The 27,527-nt window shown below is 43.3% G+C and overlaps 1 protein-coding gene across 3 annotated transcripts; it reads left to right on the top strand.

Moving 5' to 3' along the window:
* Positions 1–7,523: 7,523 nt before the first annotated feature.
* Positions 7,524–16,038, top strand: LOC123137233 (ribonuclease J). 3 transcript variants are annotated; one of them, XM_044556885.1, is made up of 18 exons: positions 7,524–7,724; positions 7,830–8,058; positions 8,402–8,525; positions 9,379–9,435; positions 9,554–9,745; positions 9,820–9,897; positions 10,274–10,459; positions 10,565–10,645; positions 11,317–11,382; positions 11,470–11,562; positions 13,028–13,153; positions 13,541–13,654; positions 13,902–13,997; positions 14,076–14,173; positions 14,362–14,714; positions 14,850–14,906; positions 15,018–15,298; positions 15,630–16,038. In XM_044556885.1, the coding sequence occupies exons 1-18, from the start codon at positions 7,610–7,612 to the stop codon at positions 15,723–15,725; spliced, it is 2,442 nt and encodes an 813-aa protein (XP_044412820.1). In that variant the 5' UTR covers positions 7,524–7,609; the 3' UTR covers positions 15,726–16,038. The 3 variants fall into 3 exon arrangements, with proteins under 3 accessions (XP_044412820.1, XP_044412821.1, XP_044412819.1); XM_044556886.1 differs by having other exon boundaries at positions 8,402–8,511; positions 14,850–15,298; XM_044556884.1 differs by having other exon boundaries at positions 14,850–15,298.
* Positions 16,039–27,527: the final 11,489 nt, after the last annotated feature.

Raw genomic sequence — 27,527 nt, 5'->3', positions numbered from 1 at the left:
GGCTAAGGAACGATCACGAAGATCAACTTGTGTGTCTAAAGGTGCCCCCTGCCCCCGTATATAAAGGAGCCAAGGGGGAGGGGGCGGCCGGCCAAGGAGGGTGCACCAAGGGGGAGTCCTACTCCCACCGGGAGTAGGACTCCCTTCTTTCAGTTGGAGAAGGAGAAGGGGGAAGGAGGAGGAAGAGGGGAAGGAAAGGAGGGGCGCCGCCCCCCTCTCCTTGTCCTATTCGGACTAGGGAAGGGAGGGGGCACAGCCCACCTCTTGCCTCCTCTCCTCTTCTCCCTTAGGGCCCATGAAGGCCCAATAACCCCCGGGAGGGTTCCGGTAACCCCCCGGTGCTCCGGTAAAATCCCGATTTCACCCGGAACCATTCCGATATCCAAATATAGGCTTCCAATATATCAATCTTTATGTCTCGACCATTTCGAGACTCCTCGTCATGTCCGTGATCACATCCGGGACTCCGAACAACCTTCGGTACATCAAAACTTATAAACTCATAATAAAACTATCATCGTAACGTTAAGCGTGCGGACCCTACGGGTTCGAGAACTATGTAGACATGACCGAGACACGTCTCCAGTCAATAACCAATAGCGGAACCTGGATGCTCATATTGGCTCCCACATATTCTACGAAGATCTTTATCGGACAAACTGCATAACAACATACGTTGTTCCCTTTGTCATCGGTATGTTACTTGCCCGAGATTCGATCGTCGGTATCTCAATACCTAGTTCAATCTCGTTACTGGCAAGTCTCTTTACTCGTTCCGTAATACATCATCCCGCAACTAACTAATTAGTTGCAATGCTTGCAGGGCTTATAGTGATGTGCAATACCGAGTGGGCCCAGAGATACCTCTCCGACAATCGGAGTGACAAATCCTAATCTCGAAATACGCCAACCCAACATGTACCTTCGGAGACACCTGTAGAGCTCCTTTATAATCACCCAGTTACGTTGTGACGTTTGGTAGCACACAAAGTGTTCCTCCGGTAAACGGGAGTTGCATAATCTCATAGTCATAGGAACATGTATAAGTCATGAAGAAAGCAATAGCAACATACTAAACGATCAAGTGCTAAGGCTAACGGAATGGGTCAAGTCAATCACATCATTCTCCTAATGATGTGATCCTGTTAATCAAATGACAACTCTTTTGTCCATGGCTAGGAAACTTAACCATCTTTGATTCACGAGCTAGTCAAGTAGAGGCATACTAGTGACACTATGTTTGTCTATGTATTCACACATGTATTATATTTCCGGTTAATACAATTCTAGCATGAATAATAAACATTTATCATGAAATAAGGAAATAAATAATAACTTTATTATTGCCTCTAGGGCATATTTCCTTCAGGTACTTGGTATGTCTTGACTTGAGCGAAGACCTCCCCGGCAACGGCGCCAGAAATCCTTCTTGCTATGTCTTGAGCTTGCATTGGTTTTCCTCGAAGAGGAGAGGGTGATGCAGCAGAGTAGCGTAAGTATTTCCCTCAGTTTTTGAGAACCAAGGTATCAATCCAGTAGGAGGCTCCTCAAAAGTCTCACGCACCTACACAAACAAACTGAGAACTCGCAACCAACGCAATAAAGGGGTTGTCAATCCCTTCACGGCCACTTGTGAAAGTGAGATCTAATAAAGATAGTAAGATAAGATAAATATATTTTTGGTATTTTATAATATAGATGCAAAAAGTAAAGATGCAAATAAAAGTAGATTGGAAGCAAATATGATAAGAGATAGACCCGGGGGCCATAGGTTTCACTAGTGGCTTCTCTCAAGATAGCATAAGTATTACGGTGGGTGAACAAATTACTGTCGAGCAATTGATAGAAAATCGAATAATTATGAGATTATCTAGGCATGATCATGTATATAGGCATCACGTCCGCAACAAGTAGACCGACTCCTGCCTGCATTTACTACTATTACTCCACACATCGACCGCTATCCAGCATGCATCTAGAGTATTAAGTTCATAAGAACAGAGTAACGCATTAAGCAAGATGACATGATGTAGAGGGATAAACTCAAGCAATATGATATAAACCCCATCTTGTTATCCTCGATGGCAACAATACAATATGTGCCTTGCAACTCTTTCTGTCACTGGGTAAGGACACCGCAAGATTGAACCCAAAGCTAAGCACTTCTCCCATGGCAAGAAAGATCAATCTAGTAGGCCAAACCAAACTGATAATTCGAAGAGACTTGCAAAGATAACTCAATCACACACAAAAGAATTCAGAGAAGATTCAAATATTATTCATAGATAAACTTGATCATAAACCCACAATTCATCGGATCTCGACAAACACACCGCAAAAAGAGTTTACATCGAATAGATCTCCACAAGAGAGGGGGAGAACATTGTATTGAGATCCAAAAAGAGAGAAGAAGCCATCTAGCTAATAACTATGGACCCGTAGGTCTGTGGTAAACTACTCACAACTCATTGGAAGGGCAAGCATATTGATGTAGAAGCCCTCCGTGGTCGATTCCCCCTCCGGCAGAGTGCCGGCGAAGGCTCCAAGATGAGATCTCGCGGATACAGAAGGTTACGGTGGTGGAAATTGTGTTTCGTCTGCCCCCTGAATGTTTTTGGGGTACGTAGGCTTATATAGGAAGAAGAAGCACATCGGTGGACGCCTGAGGGGCCCACGAGACAGGGGGGCGCGCCCTCCTATCTCGTGGGAGCCTCGGCTGCTTCTTGACTTGCACTCCAAGTCCTCTGAATCACGTTCGTTCCAAAAATCACGCTCCCGAAGGTTTCATTCCGTTTGGACTCCGTTTAATATTCCTTTTCTTCAAAATACTGAAATAGGCAAAAAACAGCAATATGGGCTGGGCCTCCGGTTAGTAGGTTAGTCCCAAAAATGATATAAATGTGTAAAATAGAGCCCATAAACATCCAAAAGGGGTAATATAATAGCATGGAACAATCAAAAATTATAGATACATTGGAGATGTATCACTCCTAAGCCCAAATCTGCTCCCAAAGCTGTTGCTCAAACCACCAAGTCTGCACCCAAGAGAAGCACAAGAAACATCCCTGCTGAAGAGAAGAACAAGGCCCAAGTGCCTGAAGCTGCTGAAGAAGATGCTGAAGCCCAAGTGTTGAGGAAGCTCAAACCAAAGATCCTAGACCACAATGACACTCATCCAGTGGCAGAGGACATGAGCATCAGGAAAGATGCAGGTCTGAGACTTTGGAGGAAGAGTGATCCTTATGCTGTGAGAAGGAGAACTGATGTGGATTACAGGTTCCACACTAAAGAACAGCAAGACTTCTATGAGACCATTCTGCTTGACAAGAAGCCAATTCTCTGTGATATGAGATCGGTTGACTGGACATACATCAGAGAGAATGAAGACCATTTCCCAGAAGTATATGATAGCTTTAAGGCTTGTGGAGTTGACAAGTTTGTTGGACAAAAGCTCACTAAGTGGAATGATGAGCTGATCATGCAATTCTACTCCACTGCTCATTTCTATCCAGATGGAAGGATAGTATGGATGTCTGAAGGTACAAGGTACCAATCAACTGTTGATGAATGGGACAAGTTGATAAATGCCCCAGAAGCTCATGAGAATGACTTGGATGTGTATGCCAAGAAGAAGAAAGACCACAACTCAATGGCAAGTATGTACAAGGAAATTCCTGATGAAGCCCTGGAAACTCATAAGTTGGGCTCTGTGAAATACTTGCTATCTGGCCTGCCTACTATCAACACCATCCCGAGGCATACTCTATTGCCCAAATATGGAGATCACATGATGATAAGAGGACATTCAATCAACTTGCTGCACATTTTTTATGTTCCTCAGAAATTCAAGGTGATGAGTCTGATTGTAGAGACAATCAAGAGGATAGCTATTGATCAAAAAAGGGCTTGTGGGTATGCTCCACAAATTCAGGTGCTCATCAACTCAAAGATGGGCACATGCACTTATTTGTTGGACAAGGAGCACTTACCTCTCAAGCCAGATATTGAAGACAACACAGTAGTCATGGATGAGAATGATCCTTCATAAGTGCAAGCACATGAGAAGAGAGCAAAGGCAAGGCAATTACAGAAGCTTTTCAGTATGTGCCAAGAGGTCAGAGGTCTGCTGTGCAGTACCTGATACACGAGCTACTACATCTGCACCAGCAGCCACAACTTCAATGCCACCTCCAGCAGCCACTCCAGCAACTCCAGCTACATCAACTGAAGCCTTCGTCCTTGGAGTTATCACTACACCACCTCATGGAGACCAAGCCTGAGAGACGCATAGCACTATGCATATTTGAACTTTTTGGTAACTTGTTGCCAAAGGGGGAGAAATATGTATAGATCGTAGCCTTTGAGAGAGAGTGTGTTGCTTTTTGTCTCTCTTGCACTTTATTTGGTTGAACTTTATTGTATGCTTGCTTGATACATTATGTCCTTACGTGAGATACTTGGATGATCATGTGTTTGATCACATGCTACTTTAATGTGTGCTTGAATGACATTATCTCTTATATCCCCATATGATCATTCACTTTGCTTGGTGATGAGTGCATGCTTTTTAATTGTTATCATTTTGAGCGCTCCACCAAGATGTATGTGACATGGGAAGAGTAGCCCATGATACTAATCGATTGTGCATTTCCATTCAAAAGCAAATCTTAAATAATGCACAAATTTAGGGGGAGCTCTTACTTATCACATACTTCTCAAAGCGACGATGTATTTCAATCTTATTATCATTTGTCGAAGCATTGATATATATGTTGTCATCAATTACCAAAAAGGGGGAGATTGAAAGTGTAATTATCCCTGGGTGGTTTTGGTAATGATTAACAACATATAGCTCATTGAACTAATGCTATTTCAAGATGAATATTTCAGGAAAGTTCAATGATTGGCATGGCATGGATCAGGAATGTGGACCCCTCAAAATGCTAAGGACAAAGGATTGGCTCAAGTTCTAAAAGCTCAAGACTCTACATTTTACTTTCAATGATCCAAGATTACATTGAGTCCATAGGAAAAGCCAATACTATTAAAAGGGGATGAGCTGTTGCTTAATGGCTTGCTTGCTCAAAATGCTTAATGGTATGCTCCAAAGCCCTCAACCACTTTCTCATATCCACATATGTCCCAAACAAAAAGTCAAACTCGGCCCCACCGATTTGATCTATTCGGCGCCATCGAGTTCATTTGACATAGCCACTACCAGAAACCCTAGTCACTTCGGTCTTACTGATAGGGATCTCGGTCTCACCAAGATGGGATTGCAAACTCCCTGTTTCCCTTCGTAACATTTCGGTCTAACCGAGATGAGCGATCGGTCCCACCGAGTTCGCAATGCAAACTCCTTGTTTCCCTTTCGTAACGTTTCGGTCCCACCGAGATGAGCGAATCGGTCCCACCGAGTTTGCCTGACCAACTCTCTGGTTAGCTTATTACCAAACTCGGTCCCACCGAGTTTGTGTAATCGGTCTCACCAAGATTACGTTATGCCCTAACCATAACGAAAACGGTCCCACCGAGTTGACATGCCAGTCCCACCAAAATGCCTAACGGTCACATTATGAACTAAATCGGTCCGACCAAGTTTTCTGATTCGGTCCCATTGAGTTTGGTAAATTGTGTGTAACGGTTAGATTTTGTGTGGAGGCTATATATACCCCTCCATCCTCTCCTCATTCGTGGGGGAAGCCATCAGAACATGCCTACACTTCCATCATTCACTTTCTAAGAGAGAACCCCTACTCATGTGTTGAGGCCAAGATATTCCAATCCAACCATATGAATCTTGATCTATAGCCTTCCCCAAGTTGCTTTCCACTCAAATCATCTTTCCACCAAATCCAATCCTATGAGAGAGAGTTGAGTGTCGGGGAGACTATTATTTGAAGCACAAGAGCAAGGAGTTCATCAACAACACAACATCTATTACCTCTTGGAAAGTGGTGTCTCCTAGATTGGTTAGGTGTCACTTGGGAGCCTCCGTCAAGATTGTGGAGTTGAACCAAGTAGTTTTACGGGCAAGGAGATCGCCTACTTTGTGAAGATCTACCCTAGTGAGGCAAGTCCTTCGTGGGCGATGGCCATGGTGGGATAGACAAGGTTGCTTCTTCGTGGACCCTTCATGGATGGAGCCCTCCGTGGACCCGCGCAGCCGTTACCCTTCGTGGGTTGAAGTCTCCATCAACGTGGATGTACGATAGCACCACCTACCGGAACCACGCCAAAAATCTCCGTGTCAACATTGTGTTTGCTCCCTCCAAACTCCCCCCTTTACCTTCATATTCAATGATTTACATTTCGCTACTATACTCTTAGAATTTCATGTGTAGGTTGATTGCTTGACTTGTGCTATGTTGCTAAAATCTGCCAAGAACTAAAATTAGGAAAAGACTAGATTTTTATTTGATCAAGTAGTCTAATCACCCCCTTCTAGACTTACTTTCGATCCTACAACATGGAAAGCCAGTATTCCTCCTAAAGTCAGGGTCTGCACATGGAGGGTGGCCGCCAACACACTTGCTACTAAGAAGAATAAGTGCAGGCGAACTATTGAGTTGGACGCAATATGTACTATCTGTGGCTGTAGCAACGAAGATGAGTTCCATGTAGTGATTGGCTGCACAAAAAGCAGGGCCTTGCGTCATGCCTTGAGAGAGGTATGGGAGCTCCCGCCTGAATCACAGTTCAAAAACACTGGACCAGATTGGCTGCAGATGATTCTAAGCACAGGAACTGAGAACATGCAGAGTAGAGTGCTTCCCTTACTCTGGAGATGTTGGCACCTTCGCGAGGATGGCGTGCATGGGGAAGGAAAAGAGCTAATCAGACAGTCTGTGTTGTTTCTGTTGCGGTATGAGGAAGAACTGAAAAATGCAGGTCTGAACAGTGGCTCAGAGTTGGGAAAGGAGGTAGTGCTCCGTCAAACCCTAAACATCGAGTTCCCAGGCGAGATATCATGTAGTGGTCTCACCGGCTCATGGTTCAGCCAAAATCAATCGGATGCGGCGTTCCTGCCTAACAGTGGTAAGAGCTGGGCGGGTGCTGTTGCAAGGAATCACCAGGGCCTTGTACTCCTGTCAGTTGGCAAAGATCTGTCCATATCGGACAGTGTAGAGGAAGCTGAAGCAAGAGCGGCCTTGATTGGTCAAGCGCTGGCTACAGTTTCAGTAGGCCGGTCAAACTGGAGCTAGACTGCAAATGCGTGTCAGATGAATTGAATGCAAATCAGCCATCACCGTCAACCTGTTTAGGAGTGATATGGGATATAAAGGAGGCCTTGAAGGCTTTCACATCACACAAATTTTATTTGGGGAGGAGGGAATGCAACTCAGTGGTCCATGAGCTGGCGTCTACGACAAGACTATCGGAGTTCCTGATAGTTTAAGATCTCTGATAATCTCATAATGTAGCTCTTCATCTTGAGTAGTTCTTTGCTCTTGATTCTTAAAAAAAAGTCTTACATTATGAGACGGAGAGAATAGTATTATAGTACAAGGCTTAACCTCCCAACCACGGCACCTGCGTTATCCCATCCGCTCTCTCGCGGTCTGTGCTCCACTCCACCCCCCACCCCACCCCCGCCCGCGCCGCCGCCATGGTCGCGCTCGCCTCCCTCTCTTCTCTGTGCCTCTGCGGCGCCGCTCGCCGCCGTTCTGCCTCCGCGCCCACCTCCATATCATGCTGCATGCTCGCAACTCCCTCCGGCAGAGGTTAATGTCTCGACTTTCTGAACCTTCATCCCCTGTTGACGAACCTGTCCTTTCTGTCGCCCCAAATCGGCCTACCAATGCGCTTCTCCTCCTTATATCTCACAGGGTCTCATGAATCTAGAATACCCCGTAGAAGGTTCCGGAGAACCGAGGGTGCTACTAAGAGCATGGAAGATTCAGTCAAGCGAAAGATGGAGCAGTTCTACGAAGGGGTGGATGGTCCGCCCCTCCGGGTCCTCCCAATCGGCGGCCTTGGGGAAATCGGCATGAATTGCATGCTCGTCGGGAACTGTGACCGTTATATCCTGATTGATGCAGGGGTTATGTTCCCAGAGTATGTGTTTCATACTTGCATTCCTGTAGCTTGCTAATCTGTTTCTGCGTGTGCCATCCTTATAATGCATTTTCTGACCACATTTTTAGAAACCATATTCAAGTGAGGACTTTGATGAACAACTGCCTCTCTTGTAAATCACACTGCTTCACAAGGACTTAAATTTTTATGCGGATTCTCTAGGTAGACGTGTATAATGTGCATGTATAGAATTTCCTGTTCACTTACTGCATGCATCCTTAGTTCGTCTGGAGGCCGGGAGGAAAACTGTCGTTATCTATTGTTTCCTGTCCACACGTGTGCTGAATTTTGACGTAGTGCATTTTATTTGAACTTATGTCAGCTACGACGAGTTTGGTGTGCAAAAGATTATTCCTGACACAACTTTCATCAAGAAATGGAGCCACAAAATTGAAGCAGTTATTATTACACATGGCCATGAAGATCACATCGGTGCGTTGCCTTGGGTAAATAGTTCTTCTGTTACTCTAGTACAACATTTATCATGCTTGCTTGGCTATCTGCTGCTCACTTAATTATGTGATAATGATATGGAAACTAACAGTCCTGTATCATATTTTGAGTCACAATAGCACAATGGAACTCCCTGGTTGACAATTAGAACCTCTTGTTTACAGTCTCATTCTTTTCATGCGCAACATGTCTTAATTGTCAAACTTCAAAGATAGGTAGTTGTGTTATACAACACCCTCTTCGTTGTATAATACATGCAATCCTGAGCCAAAGTTTCCCTTTGCTGAATAACATCTTTCAGAAATAGCTACAGTGGCAATTAAATCCAAGAGCTGTCAACATAAATACATAATACCACATGTCAAGTGTTCTTATGAGGAATATCATGTAGCATCACTAGTATTTGTTATGCCAGATCTTCTAATTTCGAGGAAGTACTCGATCTTTTCTTCTAGAGCATTAAGAGGGAAATAGTTATTCCATCATTAACAATCTTTGCTTTCAAGGCATAGATCGATTTTGATTTATCTCAACTTTAGATGTATGACTTGGACAAGAAGTCACATAATTTTGTTTTGTGAATACCATAGTTTTTCTTTGAGTTAATTTGGGCAGGGCTTGTTCAAACAGGGCACACTTAAATTATACACGAGCATGCCAATGTTTGGCATCTGGTTAGCTCTTCTTGTGTATACAGTTTTTCTGCGTTTTTGTTATTTTACATGTTGCTTTTCATAGACACTGCTAACTTGATATCTTGAGATGATATTTCTGAGCCTTTTTATTTTCCAATTGCATCCACCTTTGGAATATGCTCAGCTGTCCCTTCATCGTTTCTGCTGATAGGTTATTCCTGCACTGGATTCGACCACACCTATTTTTGCGTCATCTTTTACGATGGAGGTAACACTCAATTGTTTGATCACTGCTTGCATGTTTCATGATGTTGATGTATTATTACTTGTATATTTGCTGCCAAATCTTTAAAAGTTATGACACGAATTTATTCATATTTGGGCAGCTCATAAAGAAGCGTTTGAAGGAGTTTGGGATTTTTCTCTCATCCAGGCTAAAGAGTTTTAGAGTTAGAAATAGGTTTCAGGCTGGTCCATTTGAAGTGGAACCTATCCGCGTAACTCATTCAATTCCTGACTGCTGTGGATTAGTGCTTCGTTGTGGTGATGGCACAATCTTCCATACTGGTGACTGGAAAGTAAGTTATATCAGCAATAATTGTACACTATGTTCTTTAACTGGACTGTTTGGTTAACTTATTTTCAATTAAAGATTGATGAATCACCAGTGGATGGGAGAATATTCGACCGAGAAGCATTGGAGGAGCTCTCGAAAGAAGGTGTTACTCTGGTAAGTTGATCCCTATTGACTAAGATCTGTACCTTTTTTCCCAATTCTTTAGGTCTTTGGCATAGATTTCACCTATGCAATATTGTAGAAAGATACTCCCTCATTTGCCAAAATGTAAAGACATATAATTTTTTTTCCTAAGTCAAACTTTGTTAAGTTTTCCAATAATATGGTATTCTAGATGTTGATATTTTTCTCTGTGAACTTGGTCAAACTTCAAATTTGACCTTATATTTAAAGCTACACATTTACTATGAAGAAAGAACTACAAATATTTAAAAACTAAAGAAGTGTTGAGCCAGGTCTCACCTGGCATAAGAAGTTCTTCGTTTGTATGATCCTAACTTTATATTTCTGTTTTTTCTCTCAATTCAAGATGATGAGCGACTCAACAAATATTCTGTCCCCTGGAAGATCCACGAGTGAATCTGTTGTCGCTAGTTCATTGTTGCGTCATGTTTCAGAAGCAAAAGGGAGAAGAGTAATTACAACACAATTTGCTTCAAATATACATCGCATTGGGAGCATCAAAGCCGCTGCAGACTTAACTGGTCGAAGGCTGGTAATCTTTGAGTCTTAGTTCAACAGACTACACCACACCTCGTTTAATTTGATGATTTTTGTAGTTCATAGTTTCTTAGTCTGTAGTTTTGGTAAACTGAAACAGGTCTTTGTTGGAATGTCACTGCGGACGTACCTTGAGGCTGCTTTCAGGGATGGAAAGGCACCACTGGATCCATCAACCTTGGTATGCAGCAACTTACTTGATAAGTTACTTATTCAATTGTTATTGTGATTGTTGTGAATGATGCGGTTTTGGAACTGTCTCTTTTTACTGCCTATTGGCGATCTGTTCAATTGATGTTCTTGTGTCAGCACAATCTGCTTTAAGCTATCTACTTTATCTTCATTGTATGGCCTCCTGTCAGTATACTCAGGGGGCTTGAATGCTAGTTGCAGAAATTTTAGCAGCTCCTACAGTAGCTCGATGCTTGACTGTGTTCTGCCCAAGTAAACACCTTTCTGTTTTCCTTAGTCCATGTACTGTGTTTACCTCAATAAAATTCAGTTAGCTCCCTGTTGTGGCAAAAAGAGAAGTGTGTGTGTGTGTGTGTGTGTGTGTGTGTGTATTTGGTTTCTTGGTAAACTAGCAAGCGATATCTACATGCGAAAACACCTAAAGGGGCCTACGAGTTCCTTCTAACATAACTTGAGTTAATGGACACATAGATATCTCTACTATATAAAGGGGCTGACCCCTCTCAATAAAGCAGAGAAGAATATTGTCGTTTACTTTTATCTACTTTTCAGTAATTAGGGTTTGTGTCAGTACTCAGTAGTAGATTCTTCCAGCAATCTTTTGATATCCACATGATGATGCAACAAAGTGGTGTTCATAATTTCAGAACCTTTCTGCAGGTTAAGGCAGAGGACATGGATGCATATGACCCTAAAAATCTTTTAGTCGTTACTACAGGTTCACAGGTAAGAGTTACAGGCTAAGTGGTCCTCAGAATCAGTTGGTCATTCACATTCTTATAATTCTTGCATCTCTGTATAAAATTTGTCCAGGCAGAGCCACGTGCAGCTCTGAATCTCGCATCTTATGGGGGGAGCCATGCTCTTAAACTATGCAAAGAGGACGTCCTTCTTTATTCAGCTAAGGTATTGCTCATGTAGTATCATTGAGTTGTTTCAAGAACCTTTGAGATTAGTCAGATGGAACAGAGTCATATATTTTTGCTCCGTGTGCATTCTTGACTCTGTCAGCTTTCTTGAGCATGACTTTCTTAATTTCTGAAGAAAATTGGTACCCCCTCTATTTGGAGATGCAGGATGTCCTTTGACTGTCCAATTTTAAGCTTTGATCGTTGATGTATTAATCCAATAATACGTGGGTTATGTTACACAAAATTTATTTTCTCATTATTGTGTTACAACTAATTACATTCTAGCTAAGAAGCACGGATACGGGGATGGAAAGACGGCGACACACATATGGGGACACGGGATACGGCATTTTCCAAAGACAGCCATTCGGGGATACGGCGAGTATATAACAAAAATCAAAACATGCCATGTAATATAGAGTTAAAAAAGAAGAAGAAGAGAAACTAAGATGAGATCAGAATACTGCCCCATTTCTATTTGTTGTCTGATGTCAGTGCTTGATTGAATTAATTGATCCTCTAGAGAGACCCATGTCATTGCAACTTGCATAATCCATCAAATGCTAGTGTTAGTCTATTAGAGAGTAGAGACTGGAGAAGACACAGCAGAAGATGCAGGTGTAACTTTCACCCTCACTCACGGATGATTGGCTACCGGCGGTGGTGCTCCCAGACGCCATGCTCCCCAGCACCAAGCAGCAACCAGGCACCAGCATGTAAGTGAGCAGCAGCTCAAGAGCAAGCAGCAACTGCATGGCCACATGGGAAGCAAGCAGCAGCAACTCAACAGCAAGAAGTCGAGCAAAGAGATGAAGAGTTTTTTTTTCTGAGAGAAAGAGATGAAGAGGTTGAGGAGAGGTTGCTGGGGTTATCTGCTCGAGCGTGGTTGCCATCGGGAGGTCGAGTCCTGGTGGTGGCTGTGGCGGTCGATTGCAGGCGGCGGCGGCGGTGGTCGAGTGCAGGAGGCGGCGACGGCGGCGGTCCTCGAACCCAGGCGACGGCGCGTTCGATTGGGAGCAGCGGTCCTTTTGTGGTGAGCATGTGTGCGACCCTGCAAAATAGGGTTTGTACCGGGCCGAGGCTGTTTGTTATTGGGCTTCCCCGTGTCCCCAGTGTGTCCCAGCCGTATCTTACCTTTTTTTCCTTTTTTTTTTTAATCCGAGAATCAGAGGATACTGGGGTCCTGCGTATTCCGGTGTGTCTGGCCATATCGCCGTGTCCCACCGAATTAGGACGGCAATTTGGCAGTTTTGGCCGTGTCCATGCTTTGTAGCATTCTAGTACACATTTATTTTTTGAAATATCATTCCTCTTAACAAGTATGCGTGAAAGGGCGCCAAATGAATTGATGAAAAGCATCTAACATACCTTTGTTGTAGTATTTATGGTTGCAGGTCAACTGGTTTCTCCTTTGAGCATAGCATTGCCAAATCTCATCATGCATATGCTTTTATTTTCAGGTTATCCCTGGAAACGAGTCCCGGGTAATGAAGATGTTAAATCGCCTCACCGACCTTGGCCCCAAAATTGTTATGGGTAAAGATGCTGGCCTCCATACATCTGGGCATGCCTATCACGATGAACTGGTAATTTTTTTCTCATGTGTTGCTTTCTGCTCTTTGATATGCTTTCGTACCTGGTAACAATGTATATTACTACTATCCCCGTTTGAAACTTCACCGTCTTTGCCAACTGATTACAGAAAGCAGTTTTGTTTTGCTTGGTAGAACGCACCATTGGATGTTTCATAAAAATAGTTTTAAAGTAATATCATTTTCATAATTTACAATACATATAAAAAAGAACAGTCAAAGGTGCATCTTGGAGATTGTGTTTTGGAACGTCATGCATTTTTGTAACATAGCGAGTATACTGCTATGGAATTAGGCCTAGATCTCCGTGTGAAATGTTCTTAATTCTGATGTTAACTTGAGATTAGAGGAGATAATGTGTCTTTAATTTGTTATTTCCAGGAGGAAGTTCTACAGATTGTTAAACCGCAGCATTTCTTGCCTGTTCATGGGGAACTCTTGTTTCTCAAAGAACATGAATTGCTAGGAAGGTCAACTGGCATAAAGCACACTACTGTAAGTAATCTGTCTTCCATGGTTTGGGACTTCAGGTATCTTAGTGCCATAGATGTATATGACTATGCTAAGGGAGACAAACCTTAAACTTAATGTAGTGCTGCTCATTTTACTCCCCTAACACTAAAAATGATGGCATGATGTTTATTTTGTTAGCATTGCCATCATATAGACATGTTCTTACTCCTTATATTGTCCATTATGTTAGCATTTAGTAGGATTTCTTAGTTGCTTATTTTGATTGCAGGTAATTAAAAATGGGGAGATGCTTGGTGTATCTCATCTAAGAAACAGAAAGGTTTTGTCAAATGGGTTTGTTTCTTTAGGGAAGCAGGACTTTAAGGTGAATCATTTAATCCTACTATCTCTGTCTTGTCTCTTAACAGCTCTGAAACTTAACATGATGTACTTGATATTATAGCTAATGTATAGTGACGGAGACAAAGCTTTTGGAACGTCCACTGATCTCTGCATCGATGAGAGATTCAGGATCGCATCTGATGGCATTATCTTTGTCAGGTAATTTCTCACACGGTTTTGGGGCATTTGTCATGATGTTTATCTTCAGCAGAAGTTGTTTTTAGTTGTGAATCAGAGGACCCCCAAAATGCATCTGAACATTGTTGAGATGATAAAACAGTATGCAGTGTTTGTTTTTACTTTTTAGGCACCCCCAAAATGCTAAACATATTATTTGTTCCCTGCAGCATGGAGATCTTCCGACCTAAACCTGCTTCACCACAGTCTGGCTTGAAAGGGAAATTTAAAATAACAACACGGTGTCTATGGCTTGATAATGGGAGGCTACTTGATGCACTTTACAAGGCTGCGCATGCAGCATTGTCAAGCTGTCCTTTGAATTGCCCACTTAGTCACATGGAGCGAATGGTATCTGAAATCTTGAGGAAAATGGTTAGAAAGTACAGTGGAAAGAGACCTGACGTCATTGTAGTTGCTTCAGAGAACACTACAGTAGGTTTCTCAGAAGAGGTAATAAATAGGCATATGAGTCTAGACTATGAGAAAACACGGCCAGAGAACCCAGAGCGTGAGGCTGAAGGTATGAAGCGGCAAGTATTTTATATGTTACTTTGTTTATCCCTGGAACTTTAAACACTAGTTGTTAGTTCAGTTGTCAACATTTCATGTAGTTGTGGATCAATTCGTGCCAATGATGTCATTACGTTGTTTGCAGAGAGCATCCCTGAGGTCATGAGAACAACACCTGACGATGCAACCACTAGCTCCAATGGTGAATCATTCTTCTCTCCTGATTTACATCAGCCTAAAACATTGGATCATTTTTGGGAGTCGTTCAAGTCCCCTACAGCAGTAAAAATTGCAAGAATTGTCAATGCTTCAGCTCAAGGGAACAAACCAAAGCTCGGCAAGATCAGCATAATAGATAAGGATTCCAGCACGTCAGCTCCTGCTGCAGCTAAATCTTCAAGAAAGAACAAGTGGAAGCCCGAGGAAATTAAGAGCTTGATACAGCTGCGTGGAGAAATGAATGAGAAATTCCAAACCGTCAAAGGAAGAATGGTTCTGTGGGAAGAGATATCTGGTAGCCTGTTGAAGCAGGGGATAACTCGTACACCAGCACAGTGCAAATCTGTGTGGACATCATTGCTTCAGAAATACGAGGTAGGTAGATGAAACCCTGAAATATTGCATAAACTCTAAATAAGGTACTCCCTCCGTCCCATAATGTAAGACGTTTTTTGACACTATGCTAGTGTCAAAAAACGTCTTACATTATGGGACGGGGAGTATTTGGTTGGGTGGCTTATAGGGCGCAGAAAGCCACTGCCCAAGCCCAACAAAACAACCCCATAATTCCATTTTGGATGTCATAATGTAATCTTGCCAATTAGTATTGTTGGGTGAAAGCATGCTAATCTATGCACTTAGCAGTAAAAATTACCAAATATTTTTCTTCAAACAGAAGTACCAAATATTTTATTTATGTTTGCAGGAGAGCAAGAAGGATGAAGAAAACATGCAGACATGGCAATATTTTTCGGCCATGGATAGTTTTTTATCATGCGAAGGGGAAATGGCAACCAAATGAAACAGATCTGTAATAAATTGCTTAGCGATAGTTATTTGGAGATCAGTGTATTGTAGGTAGCCCGTGAATCGACGACAAGATCAACAGCCTCTCCAGGAAGTAATCCTATCACGTCATTCTTTGCCATTGCATGAGATGCTTGGGGTAGTTAAGTGAAACTAGGTTTACCAATCCACCATGTTGTATTAGTTTTTGTGGGATCAGCAACTAGATCTATCAATTGATTAGTCAGTTAAGTTGCAACATTAGCATGTAAAAAGGCGCACTCGTTACGGAATGGATTAATTCTGGCCTCACATTTAGGCTGTAACAAGGTGGAGATTGAGTCCGATCGTGTTCCTGTGATTGAAGCTACAAAACTACTACTCCCTCTATCTCAAAATAAATGTCTCAACTTTATACTAGCTCTAGTAGAAATTTATTCTAAGCTTGAGATTTTGGGACGGAGGGAGTACTATGGAGCTGACGCGGCGACCATTGCTGAATGTGCTCAACTTGCAACAGGGTTCGGGAAGGTTTCTTTTGGTTATTATAGTTGAGATGCAAATGTGGTTGTTGATTGTCTTGTATATCAGCTTCTTGATCAATCCTCGTCATTTTGGGATTCTAGTGCGCACAGTTTTATCTTGGATTTTCTTGTAAATGACGTTGTCCTTCTTGATCAACAAAGAATCTTCCCGTTAAAAAAAATCCTACTGACACTGATTCTTAGGTGATATGGCTCAAGTTGCGTTGAGACGGTAACGGTTTTTTAGTTGCCCTGATCTTTCACCACGCGCCAACAATTGTACTAGGAAAAAGAAAACGCAATAAGGAGACTAGTAGTAGACTAGATGGATGGATGGATTGTAGAGATGAACAGCGGTTGGAAGATGTAGGTGGTAGTAGTAGTACTAGTATAGAGGCAGGTTATTAAGCTAATGGCGATTAGCGGCGGCGACGGCGATGGAGTAATTAGCAGATGGATAATAAGCATTAGGCTGTCCGTAATGAGAATATCATAAGTAGTAAGCAATGTTGATGAAGTGGCATAGAATTAAATGAAGAAAGAGATGGTTGTGTATCATATCATGATACCGTATCATATTAAATGATGTGCTACTTTGTGTCATGCATGACAATAAATATAGTCATCTATGATACAAACATATGATACACTAGTATCATATGCATGATACTAGTACATGATACTCTCCATTACAACCAGCCTTAATAGAAGTATATGAAAAAAAAACAGGAAACTTGCGCCTTAACGATCGACGAAACACATACAATTATCAAACCCTGATTAAGGAACGCTTGAGCACAGATATGTGGGCATCGCTAGATGCATCTTCTGAGTTTTTTTTGACAAAACTAAAACCTGGGAGCTCCTAATTGGCTGCAGGCGCCGGTTCGCCCGCTGGCGCTCACAGGCACTGCAAGCTGGGCCGGCCCATTAAGCGCAAAACCAGGCAGATCGCTAGGTCGAAGTCAGATAGCTTGTCGCGATTATTTTCTTGGCTCGATCGTTTCGTTCAAGAATTCAAAAAAAATCAAAACATTGGGAAAAGTTCACCAAAAAAGTTCACAAAATTTAAATAAAGTTCATCAATTTTGGGAAAAAGTTCACCAATTGCGAAAAAAAGTTCATTGAATTTGAAAAAAATCATCAAATTTTTTTTTCATAGATTTAGAAAAAAAGTTCACCGAATTTGAAAAAAGTTCATCGAATTTAGAAAAAGTTCATCAAATTTGAAAAAAAGTTCATCGATTTTGAAAAAAAGTTCATCAAATTTAGAAAAAGTTCATCAAATTTGAAAAAAACTTCATAGATTTTGGAAAAAAAGTTCATCGAATTTTTTATATCTTCATCAAGTTAGAAAAAGGTTCACGATATTTGAAAAATAAACACGCATTAAAAAAATAAAGAACAAAAAAGGATAAAAAAATAAAACAAACTGAAGAACTGATAAAACAAAGGCGCGAAGTGTTTTGTCATGAGCGGAGCGATGGCCTGATGCTACCAATGTAGCCCTCGCAGTGAACAGGTCGCCGGTTTGAACCCTTGTCTACGCACCTTTTTTACCTTGTTGAAAGCAGGAAAAAGGACAAATGGGGCCGAGCCCAGGTAGCGCCTAATACTTGAGCTAGGCCCGACCTGGACTAAGAAAACCATGAGGACACCTCATCGGTTACAAGTTGTACACAAAAAAAAGACTACCAAATCTGATCGAACTATGAAAATAAATAAAAAGGACACACATATCCTTCCCTACGACAAAATAATACTTGGCTTGCACTCTTGTAGGATGATTGATTCTGGGATTCATCACATATGTATACTTGCATGGCAAGGTGTTCTGAACATGGGCTTCACTTTCTTCTGAGGCACAATCTGTGGAGCAACTGGACAAACAAAAGAGTTATTTGTGATGATGTTATTGCATTCAATCGGTAGAGCATATGACCATTTCCCTTTAGTAGCATATGAAACAGGCTTCACACCTAAGATGCCTCTCTGTTCTGTTGCAGACATGGTCTTCTTATGACGTAGAGCAAGAACCACATACTTTTGCATCTTACTTTCGTAACGAGTCTCTCGGTTGGAAGATATTTTACTTGACAATATTGAAGGAACCACAAGAGTACTTGCGGTGTCCGTATCATTAGGTGGATGGGCTAAGCACACCGCTGGCATCCTATATAGATAAGAGTGATCCCTACTAACTTATTTATCTCAACATGTAAGTATGTCATATCACCTTATAATTATGGTCCCATCATCACGTGCAATGATGCATGAGAAAATATATTTCATTCTATTATTTTACTTATATTCAATTACAACTACTCAATGGGGACAAGCTGGGATGAGTCATTCTACTATTTTACTTATATTCAATTACAACTACTCAATGAGGAAAGTCGGGATGAGTTACAAGCCATCATCAAGCCGGTGAAGGGAGAAGGCATGGTGGTGATGGCGGCGACATGGTGGTGATGATGGTGATGATGGTGGCTGCGACGATGGTGATGGAGATGGTGACACCACTTGTGGTGGCGGCGCCGACGAGAGGGCATCGGCTCGAAGGCCGGTGCTCATGGTGATGGAGCCTCCTCTCCTTGCGTTTGTCCCTCCTTCTCTGGTGTGGAGCAGCAATGGAGATGGTTGTGGATGAATGAGATAAATGGATTATGAATTGCGGCGACTAGGGTTGAGGATGACATATATAGGAGCCTCCCTAGCCTCCTCCCTTGATAGGCCTCATCCATGGGCTCAAGATGAGCATTATCCTCTGCCAATCTCTTCTTTACGAGTCAAGGATCTCGTGGAATCGAACGGTGACGAAATCGGTGAAGAATCTCCTCTGGAAGGGCAACTTTCGGAGCTGAATGCATGTTAAACGACCGCCAAAACGACCGCACGTGGTTACATGAAGGCCATCTTTTGGTTTGACCTCCTCTGGTAAAATGGTCGTCATCAAACTCGGGATTTGAAGTTCTTGGGCTCGTTGGATTTGTATGAACGACGCCGATCCATTTCTGGTCTTAGATCTTGATTTGGAGCATTTTAGAAAAATGGTTTTTGTTCGAGCTTTGAAATGGCCAAGTCTGACCCCTACCTGACTCCGTATTGATCCCATCCTTGGTCCTTTTATTATGCTTGGTTATAGGTTGCTCCAAAACACCCGTAGACACAAGAAAACAAGGAAAACTAATAAAAACCAAATAAAATACTAAATGTGCAATGCTCACAATGATAAGTGCAAAAACCGGTAATCATACATAATGGACAACTATTTGGTTCAGTGGGACATAGTATATGAAGAGAACATGCAACAAATGAGCTCTAATAATGTGTAAAATATAGAGCCATCAACCTCCCCACGCTTAAACCTTGCTTGTTGTCGAGTAAGAAGGTTGACACCAAAAGCACATGGCTACCAACTCTAAAGAATACATTGAACCAAACCCCAAAAGTGATATCCATGTTCATCGTGCAAGCATGCAAAATTTAATCAGCAAGGGAGAGTAATACAAGCTATGCTCTTAGTTCCACTGCCATGAAGGTCAAGAAATAGGAATTTTTTTTGTGGAGCCTAAATTCCCATTGCCAAAGGTTTAGAAAAAAGGTCAATATTATGTTAGGAACACAACATTGACAATCATAGGCAAAAAGAAATCAAGTGATGTGAACCGGGGCTGATCTTTCGATGAGAGAGAGAGATAACTACGATTTTGGGTGGGACTTGACCCTCACAATCCGGCTACCAACCGTACAGGGAGAATTGTACATGACTGACATCCACGACAATCGCTGAACCAACTCCACGGCGTTATCGACCGAGCCAACGGCGCGGTCGACCTATCCACGAAGGATTTTTCTTGCAAGCAAATCGAAGAACATGCAAGAAAATAATAGCCAAGCAATCTCAAAATTGCGAATATGCCAGATGGAATAAATCTCACAAGTTGGGGTTTCGATATGATGTCTTAACGGCCGCACTAGCCGCTATGAGCGAAGACAAATAAAAGTAGCAATAGCTAAACTTCTCTAAACAAATTCCGAGTCTAAGCCCTAATTTAGGCTAGCTATTTATTAAGAGCGTTTGACCGCGGAACGCAGCGTACGGAGACCCAGTAGTGCACGACTTCTGTTGACAAGATGTGTTGATCCAACGTGGCGTACAGACTCCTTGGATCCAAGTTGGCTCCTTTTCCTGATGCATGTACACAAGCATGTCTGACTGGCACCTTTTGCTGATGCATGTATGCAAGCATAGCTGGACTCCAATTCTTTGATGGACGTGGTGCTTCACTTGCATGCATAACAACCATTTGGCTTCTTCAAATAGCTATGCTTTTTATTGACTTTCTTTATTGCCGTGAACAACATTTCTCCATTAATACTGTACAAAATAAAGCATGGTGTTGTAATTTTATCCTGAATAACAAAATAATATATTGTGTAATTGTTAATTGAGATCACCTGAAAATATATCGTGTAATATTTGTAGATGTAGCTATGGCATCTATGTCCACATCATCCCCCTTTCTTGAAAACAAAGCCGTCCTTGGCTTTCACCTATCTGGAACACATCACACAACAAAGAAAAGATAGATGCAACGTATATAGGCTGTTCCAAAGGCATTAGCTCAAGAGGGTTTCATAAGTTTGTATAGCACCATTATGAATATCATGATAAAGTTTCTCACGCCAGAGCATAATATTATGAATATCATGATAAAGTTTATCCCACATAGAGCCTATATATGAATTATGGGACCGCAAATGAACTATTTGAGCATGTGGTATGTCCAGATCAGAATTTGGGACACTCAACAATTTTTTTTCCAGAATTGATAGCAAGCATACTATGTGTAGTTCGATCCATTGATTTAACTTTAACATCATTTATTATTTCATTGGGGGTCACAGGAAGCAAGTTAATGGTTTTTCCTTCAAACATGAGAGTATACGAATTTGTTCTACCATGCTGAGTAACACTATTATCATATTGCCAATGTTGACCTAACAATAAAAATAAGCTTGTATAGGGACGACGTCACAGTCAACATAATCATGGTACAAACCAAGTGTAAAATGGACTCTCTGTAACACACGCAGTGTCGTGCTATATGATTAAGCTAATCATTTTTCCAAACAGTGCTTAATCACCTTGTTCAATATCCCATTTGAAATTTCAGTCAATTCAAATTCAAGTGAAGTTTGAAGTTGCTCAAAAGTTGCTGGAAAAATGTTCATCATTTGTCAAAAATTCCATAACACTCCTTTGTTAAGGAACACAACATCACTTTTGTGCAAAGATGAGCATTAGCAATTATAACAACACCAATTCAGCATTTTTAAATGCTATCCTATTTATGAAAAATATCAAATGAATTCTTCTGGTCTCCAAGATATTTGTGGAACTGTCTAATATCACCAGGGAATAAAAGGGGCACTTCCCATATTTTTCCAAAGAAAATGGCATGCCCATTATTTTCTTATCCATCTCTGATTATAAAAAAACAGAAAAGCAAAACTGTTTAAATAAAAGAGAAACCCTCCCCCCCGGGCCACTTGGCCCATCTAGCTAAACAACCAGCCCACCTCCACCTCCTCCTCCTCTACAGAACACCAGGAGGGCGTGGCGCTCACCCACGGCGCCATGGCCATGGATGGCTGCCACGAGCCCCTCCCTTTGACCTATAAGGGCACCCCCCACACCCCACCGAAACCCTAGCCCCTCACATCTCTCTCCCTCGCGCCCCCTCCTCCTTCTGCGCCCGCCAACGTCGCGGCGCCCTGACCGGTCTGCCTCTGCCCCGCCGACCTCCCCGCCATCCGCGGACCGTCGTCTTCGGCGTGCGGGAGCACGTCCAGGAGGTCCGCCGTGGCCGGATCCTTCCGCTCCGGGGACCACCTCAAGCCGGGACGGTCCGTGTGCTCGCCATCGAGCCCTTCTCCGCCGCGAACGTCACCAACTCGTCGTAGTTGCCACTGCTCCGGGCCGCCTCCAACCTTCTAACCTCGTCCACGAGAACCGGGGTGAGCTTCTCCCTCGGATCCCCCTTTTAGCCCTTCGATTTGGACGCCGTAGGCCGTCATCTCCGTCGAGCTCGAACCCCCGTGTACGCGTAGGTGCGTGCGCTCGCTGCCGCCTGTTACTTCTTCTGCTGTCGTTGTTGCCGGTGCTGCCGGTTGTCGCTGCTGCTGTCCCGTGCTCGCCCGCCCCTACTGCGTGTGCGTGCCTGTGCTGCTGCTCCGTTTGCTGCTGGCCGCTGCTGCCGCGTACCGCTGCCGCCGCACTGCAGATGCTCCTTGCATGCTTCTGCGCTGCCCTGTCTCTGTTCTGCTTGCTGCTAGCCACGACAAAGGCCATGACCGTGGTGTGTGAGAGCGCAGCGTGTGTGTGCCGTGTGTGTGGTGTGTGTGTGGCTGGCTTTTGCCACAGCCATGTGTGGCCGGCCCTTGTTTGACTAGTATAGATTAGGATTTAAATTAGTAGATCAATTAGCCAAATGTGCAGATGACATGTGGGCCACCCCCCCTTGTTGACTGGTCAACTTTGACCTTTGACCTGCTGACTGTGCATGTTGACTCAGCCTCTGGACCCCACCTGTCATACTCAGTGGCTGGCTACTGCTGGGTATAAAAAGATATTCTGGTTTAATTTGAATTAAAATAATTTCAAAAAATGTTTAAATCTTTGGAAATTCACATAAATTAATCCGTAATTTGGATGAAAAAGTTTTATATATGAAAGTTGCTCAGAACGACGAGACAAATTCGAAGACGCGGTCCGTTTACCTGTCAGATGCCTCTAACTATCTGAACATGGAACTTTCCCTCTTCGGTCATCTGTCTGACACAGGTCCGGAACCGGGAAAACGTTCCCGGTTGACTTCCCCCTTCATCGGTATCGTGTAGCACCACGTTAGAACACATCTAGCTCTGCCTGTTGTCCTGTTATGTATTTGCTTGCTATGTATTTACTGTTTCTCCCCCCTCTTCTTTTCGGTAGATCCCGTAACGATGTTGATGCCCCTATGATCGACTACGTCACCAACGACCCCTCCTCGTCTGAGCAACCAGGCAAGCCCCCTTGATCATTAGCACATCCTGTGTGTGGCTGGCTTTTGCCACAGCCATGTGTGGCCGGCCATTGTGTGGCCGACCATTGTTTGACTAGTATAGATTAGGATTTAAATTAGTAGATCAATTAGCCTAATGTGCAAATGACATGTGGGCCACCTCCCTTTGACTGGTCAACTTTGACCTTTGACCTGCTGATTGTGCATGTTGACTCAGCCTCTGGACCCCACCTGTCATACTCAGTGGCTGGCTACTGCTGGGTATAAAAAGATATTCTGGTTTAATTTGAATTAAAATAAATTCAAAAAATGTTTAAATCTTTGGAAATTCAGATAAATTAATCTGTAACTCGAATGAAAAAGTTTTATATATGAAAGTTGCTCAGAACAACGAGACGAATTCGAACACGCGGTCCATTTACCTGTCAGATGCCTCTAACTATCTGAACATGGAACTTTCCCTTTTCGGTCATCTGTGTGACACAGGCCCGAAACCGGGAAAACATTACCGGTTGACTTCCCTCTTCATCGGTATCGTGTAGCACCGCGTTAGAACACATCTAGCTCTGCCTGTTGTCCTGTTATGCACTTGCTTGCTATGTATTTACTGTTTCTCCCCCCTCTTCTCTTTGGTAGACCCCGTGACGATGCTGATGCCCATGTGATCGACTATGTCACCGACGACCCCTCCTCGTCTGAGCAACCAGGCAATTCCCCCCTTGATCATCTCGATATCGCCCATTCCATTCTCTCATGCTTGCATTAGATTTTGCTACTGTAATTGATTGCTCCTATTCTGATGCATAGTCTGCTTTTGTAACCTGCTTATTGTTACCTACCTGCTTATCCTAAACTGCTTAGTATAGGTTGGTTAGTGACCCATCAGTGACCCCCCATCTTTTCCTTGTTGCCCCTGCTTCATCATCGAAGACCCGATCAACGGGATCGCAGACCAGGCCCCTTCACCGCACATCACTTTCCCCTTAGTTGCTCGACACTACTGGGTTACTATCGAGTGCCGAGGGTGAGACCTCTACATCACTTCTAATGTTAACCCTGCAGTGTAGCTATTCGGTCGTGGTCATCGAGGATGATTTCGCCTTAACCACTTTCGATATGACTCTGTCGTGCAACCCCTTAAGTGTGAACCTCGGAGGTGATTCCTCTTACGTTCACCTTGATGATTACATCGAGTGTAACTCACCGGGGGTGATTCCTCGGGTTTCCCCTTGATGTTTAGATACACAGTTACTATGATTACTATGACTTTACCCTGAATCATGTTACTAAAGACGGGTCGACCCTGAGGGGTACCCGCGCGAGCATAATTGCGAGTTATGTGGAGACAGGTTGACCTGGTGGGTACCCGAGAGTTGAATACGAGGCGTGGTCAGGCATTCTTAGCCCTTGCCGCAAGTCCTCGAGACGGGGCAACGAGGTCACATCTTTCGTGAGTCTCTGCTCGTGACCGCACTACCAACACACTAACGGTTTGGATATTTGATCCGAGGGGCCTCTGGCTTGATAGCACTAACCATCACGTGGGCATAGTATGGGCGTTCTACGTCGTATACATCAGTCGAAGCTTAATAGACGTCAGCGACTGAGCGGCGCGCGCCGGGTTGGACTGGTAAGCACCTGCCTTTTTTAAGGAGGTAGATAGGTCTGCTCACCGGCCGCCCACGCAACATGCAGGAGTTCCCAGGGAGATGGCCCATGACCCCTGGGGGCATAGGTTTAGTCCGGCATGCTTGAACTCTCTATTAAGCCTAGGTCGGGTTGCGGTGTATTGTTTGGTCGAGGCCGGGCATGACCCAGGAAAGTGTGTCCGGCTGGAGTTAATCGAGCGTGGTGGGTAAGTTGGTGCACCCCTGCTGGCAAGAAAACATCTATCGATAGCCTGTCCTACGGTAACGGACACTTGGAGTTGTATCCCGATCGATACAACTAGAACTGGATACTTGTGATGAGAATTGGATTGTGATGAGGTGATAACTGGATAGTATGGCTCTGAGATGCCACCTTTGACGACTGCTACTACCCCGAGGGTGCGTACTACTACGTGAAGACCGCCGACGACCAGGAGTAGTTAGGAGGCTCCCAGGCAGGAGGCCTTGCCTTTTCGATCGTAGATGCTTTTGTGCTAGCCTTCTTAAGGCAAACTTGTCTAACTTATGTCTGTACTCAGATATTGTTGCTTCCGCCGACTCTTGTGTATTCGAGCTTATGTATTCAAGCCCTTGAGGCCCCTGGCTTGTAATATAAATCTTGTACTATTTTAATTTGTGTCTAGAGTTGTGTTGTGATATCTTCCCATGAGTCCTTGATCTTGATTCTACACATTTGCGTGTATGATTAGTGTACGAGTGAATCGAGGGCGTCACAAGTTAGTATCAGAGCCGACTGCTTGTAGGATCCTGAAAGTGCAACTATCCCTAGGTGGTTTTGGTAATTCATAACAACATATAGCTCATTGAGCTAATGCTATTCCAAGACTATTATTTCAGGAAAACTCAATGAATGGCATGGCATGGATGATGAAAGTGGATCCCTCAAAATACTAAGGACAAAGGATTGGCTCAAGCTCAAAAGCTCAAGACTCTTCATTTTATATTTTAGTGATCCAAGATCACATTGAGTCTATAGGAAAAGCCAATACTATCAAGGAGGGATGAGGTGTTGCTTAATGAGCCTCTTGCTTCATGTGCTTAGTGATATGCTCCAAAACCCTTAGCTACTTTCCCACATCCACAAATGAGCTAAACCCAAAGCCAAAATCGGTAACACCGATTCTTCCTATCCGGCGCCACCGATTTCAAAAGTCATAGCCACTGTCACAAACCCTAAGCAAATCGGTCTTACCGATAGGGATCTCGGTCTCACCGAGATGAGATTGTAATCTCTCAGTTTCCCTTTGTAACGTTTCGGTCTAACGAAATGAGCGATCGGTCCCACCGAGATTGCAATGTAAACTCTCTGTTTCCTTTTTGTAACATTTCGGTCTCACCGAAAAGAGCAAATCGGTCCCACCGAGTTTACCTGACCAACTCTTTAGAAAGCTTATTACCAAAATCGGTCTCATCGAGTTTGTGTAATCGGTCTTACCGAGATTACGTTATGCCCTAACCCTAACCGAATCGGTCTCACCGAGATGCATGTCAGTCCCACCGAAAATCCTAACGGTCACTAGGTTTGCTAAATCAGTCCGACCGAGTCTACTGAATCGGTCCCATCGAGTTTGGTAAATTGTGTGTAACGGTTAGATTTTGTGTGGAGGCTATAAATACCCCTCCACCTTCTCTTCATTTGTGGAGAGAGCCATCAGAACGAACCTACACTTCCAACCTACCATTTCTGAGAGAGAACCACCTACTCATGTGTTGAGGCCAAGATATTCCATTCCTACCATATGAATCTTGATCTCTAGCCTTCCCCAAATTGCTTTCCACTCAAATCTTCTTTCCACCAGATCCAAAACCTATGAGAGAGAATTGAGTGTTGGGGAGACTATCATTTGAAGCACAAGAGCAAGGAGTTCATCATCAACGCACCATTTGTTACTTCTTGGAGAGTGGTGTCTCCTAGATTGGCTAGGTGTCACTTGGGAGCCTCCGACAAGATTGTGGAGTTGAACCAAGGAGTTTGTAAGGGCAAGGAGATCGCCTACTTCGTGAAGATCTACCGCTAGTGAGGCAAGTCCTTCGTGGGCGATGGCCATGGTGGGATAGACAAGGTTGCTTCTTCGTGGACCCTTCGTGGGTGGAGCCCTCCGTGGACTCGCGCAACTATTACCCTTCGTGGGTTGAAGTCTCCATCAACGTGGATGAACGATAGCACCACCTATCGAAACCACGCCAAAAACATCTGTGTCTCCAATTGTGTTTGAATCCTCCAAACCCTTCCTTTTACTTTCTTGCAAGTTGCATGCTTTAATTTCCGCTGCCTATATACTCTTTGCATGCTTGCTTGAATAGTGTGATGATTGCTTGACTTGTTCTAAATAGCTAAAATCTGCCAAACTCTAAAATTGGGAAAATGTTAAGTTTTTAATTGGTCAAGTAGTCTAATCACCCCCTTCTAGACATACTTCAAGGTCCTACAAGTGGTGTCAGAGCTTTGGTCTCCATTTGCTTTGATTTCCATAGCTTTTGGTGGTCATAGCCTTGGTTTCACAACCTAGGAGAGTATGGCGTCTAGCGAGGGAAATTATCACCGTAGAGG

This window comes from Triticum aestivum, chromosome 6B, assembly GCF_018294505.1.
Source record: "Triticum aestivum cultivar Chinese Spring chromosome 6B, IWGSC CS RefSeq v2.1, whole genome shotgun sequence".
NCBI classification, from domain to species: domain Eukaryota; kingdom Viridiplantae; phylum Streptophyta; class Magnoliopsida; order Poales; family Poaceae; genus Triticum; species Triticum aestivum.
Note: the sequence above shows the minus strand (reverse complement) of the source record. Positions and strands in the feature narration are given on the sequence as shown.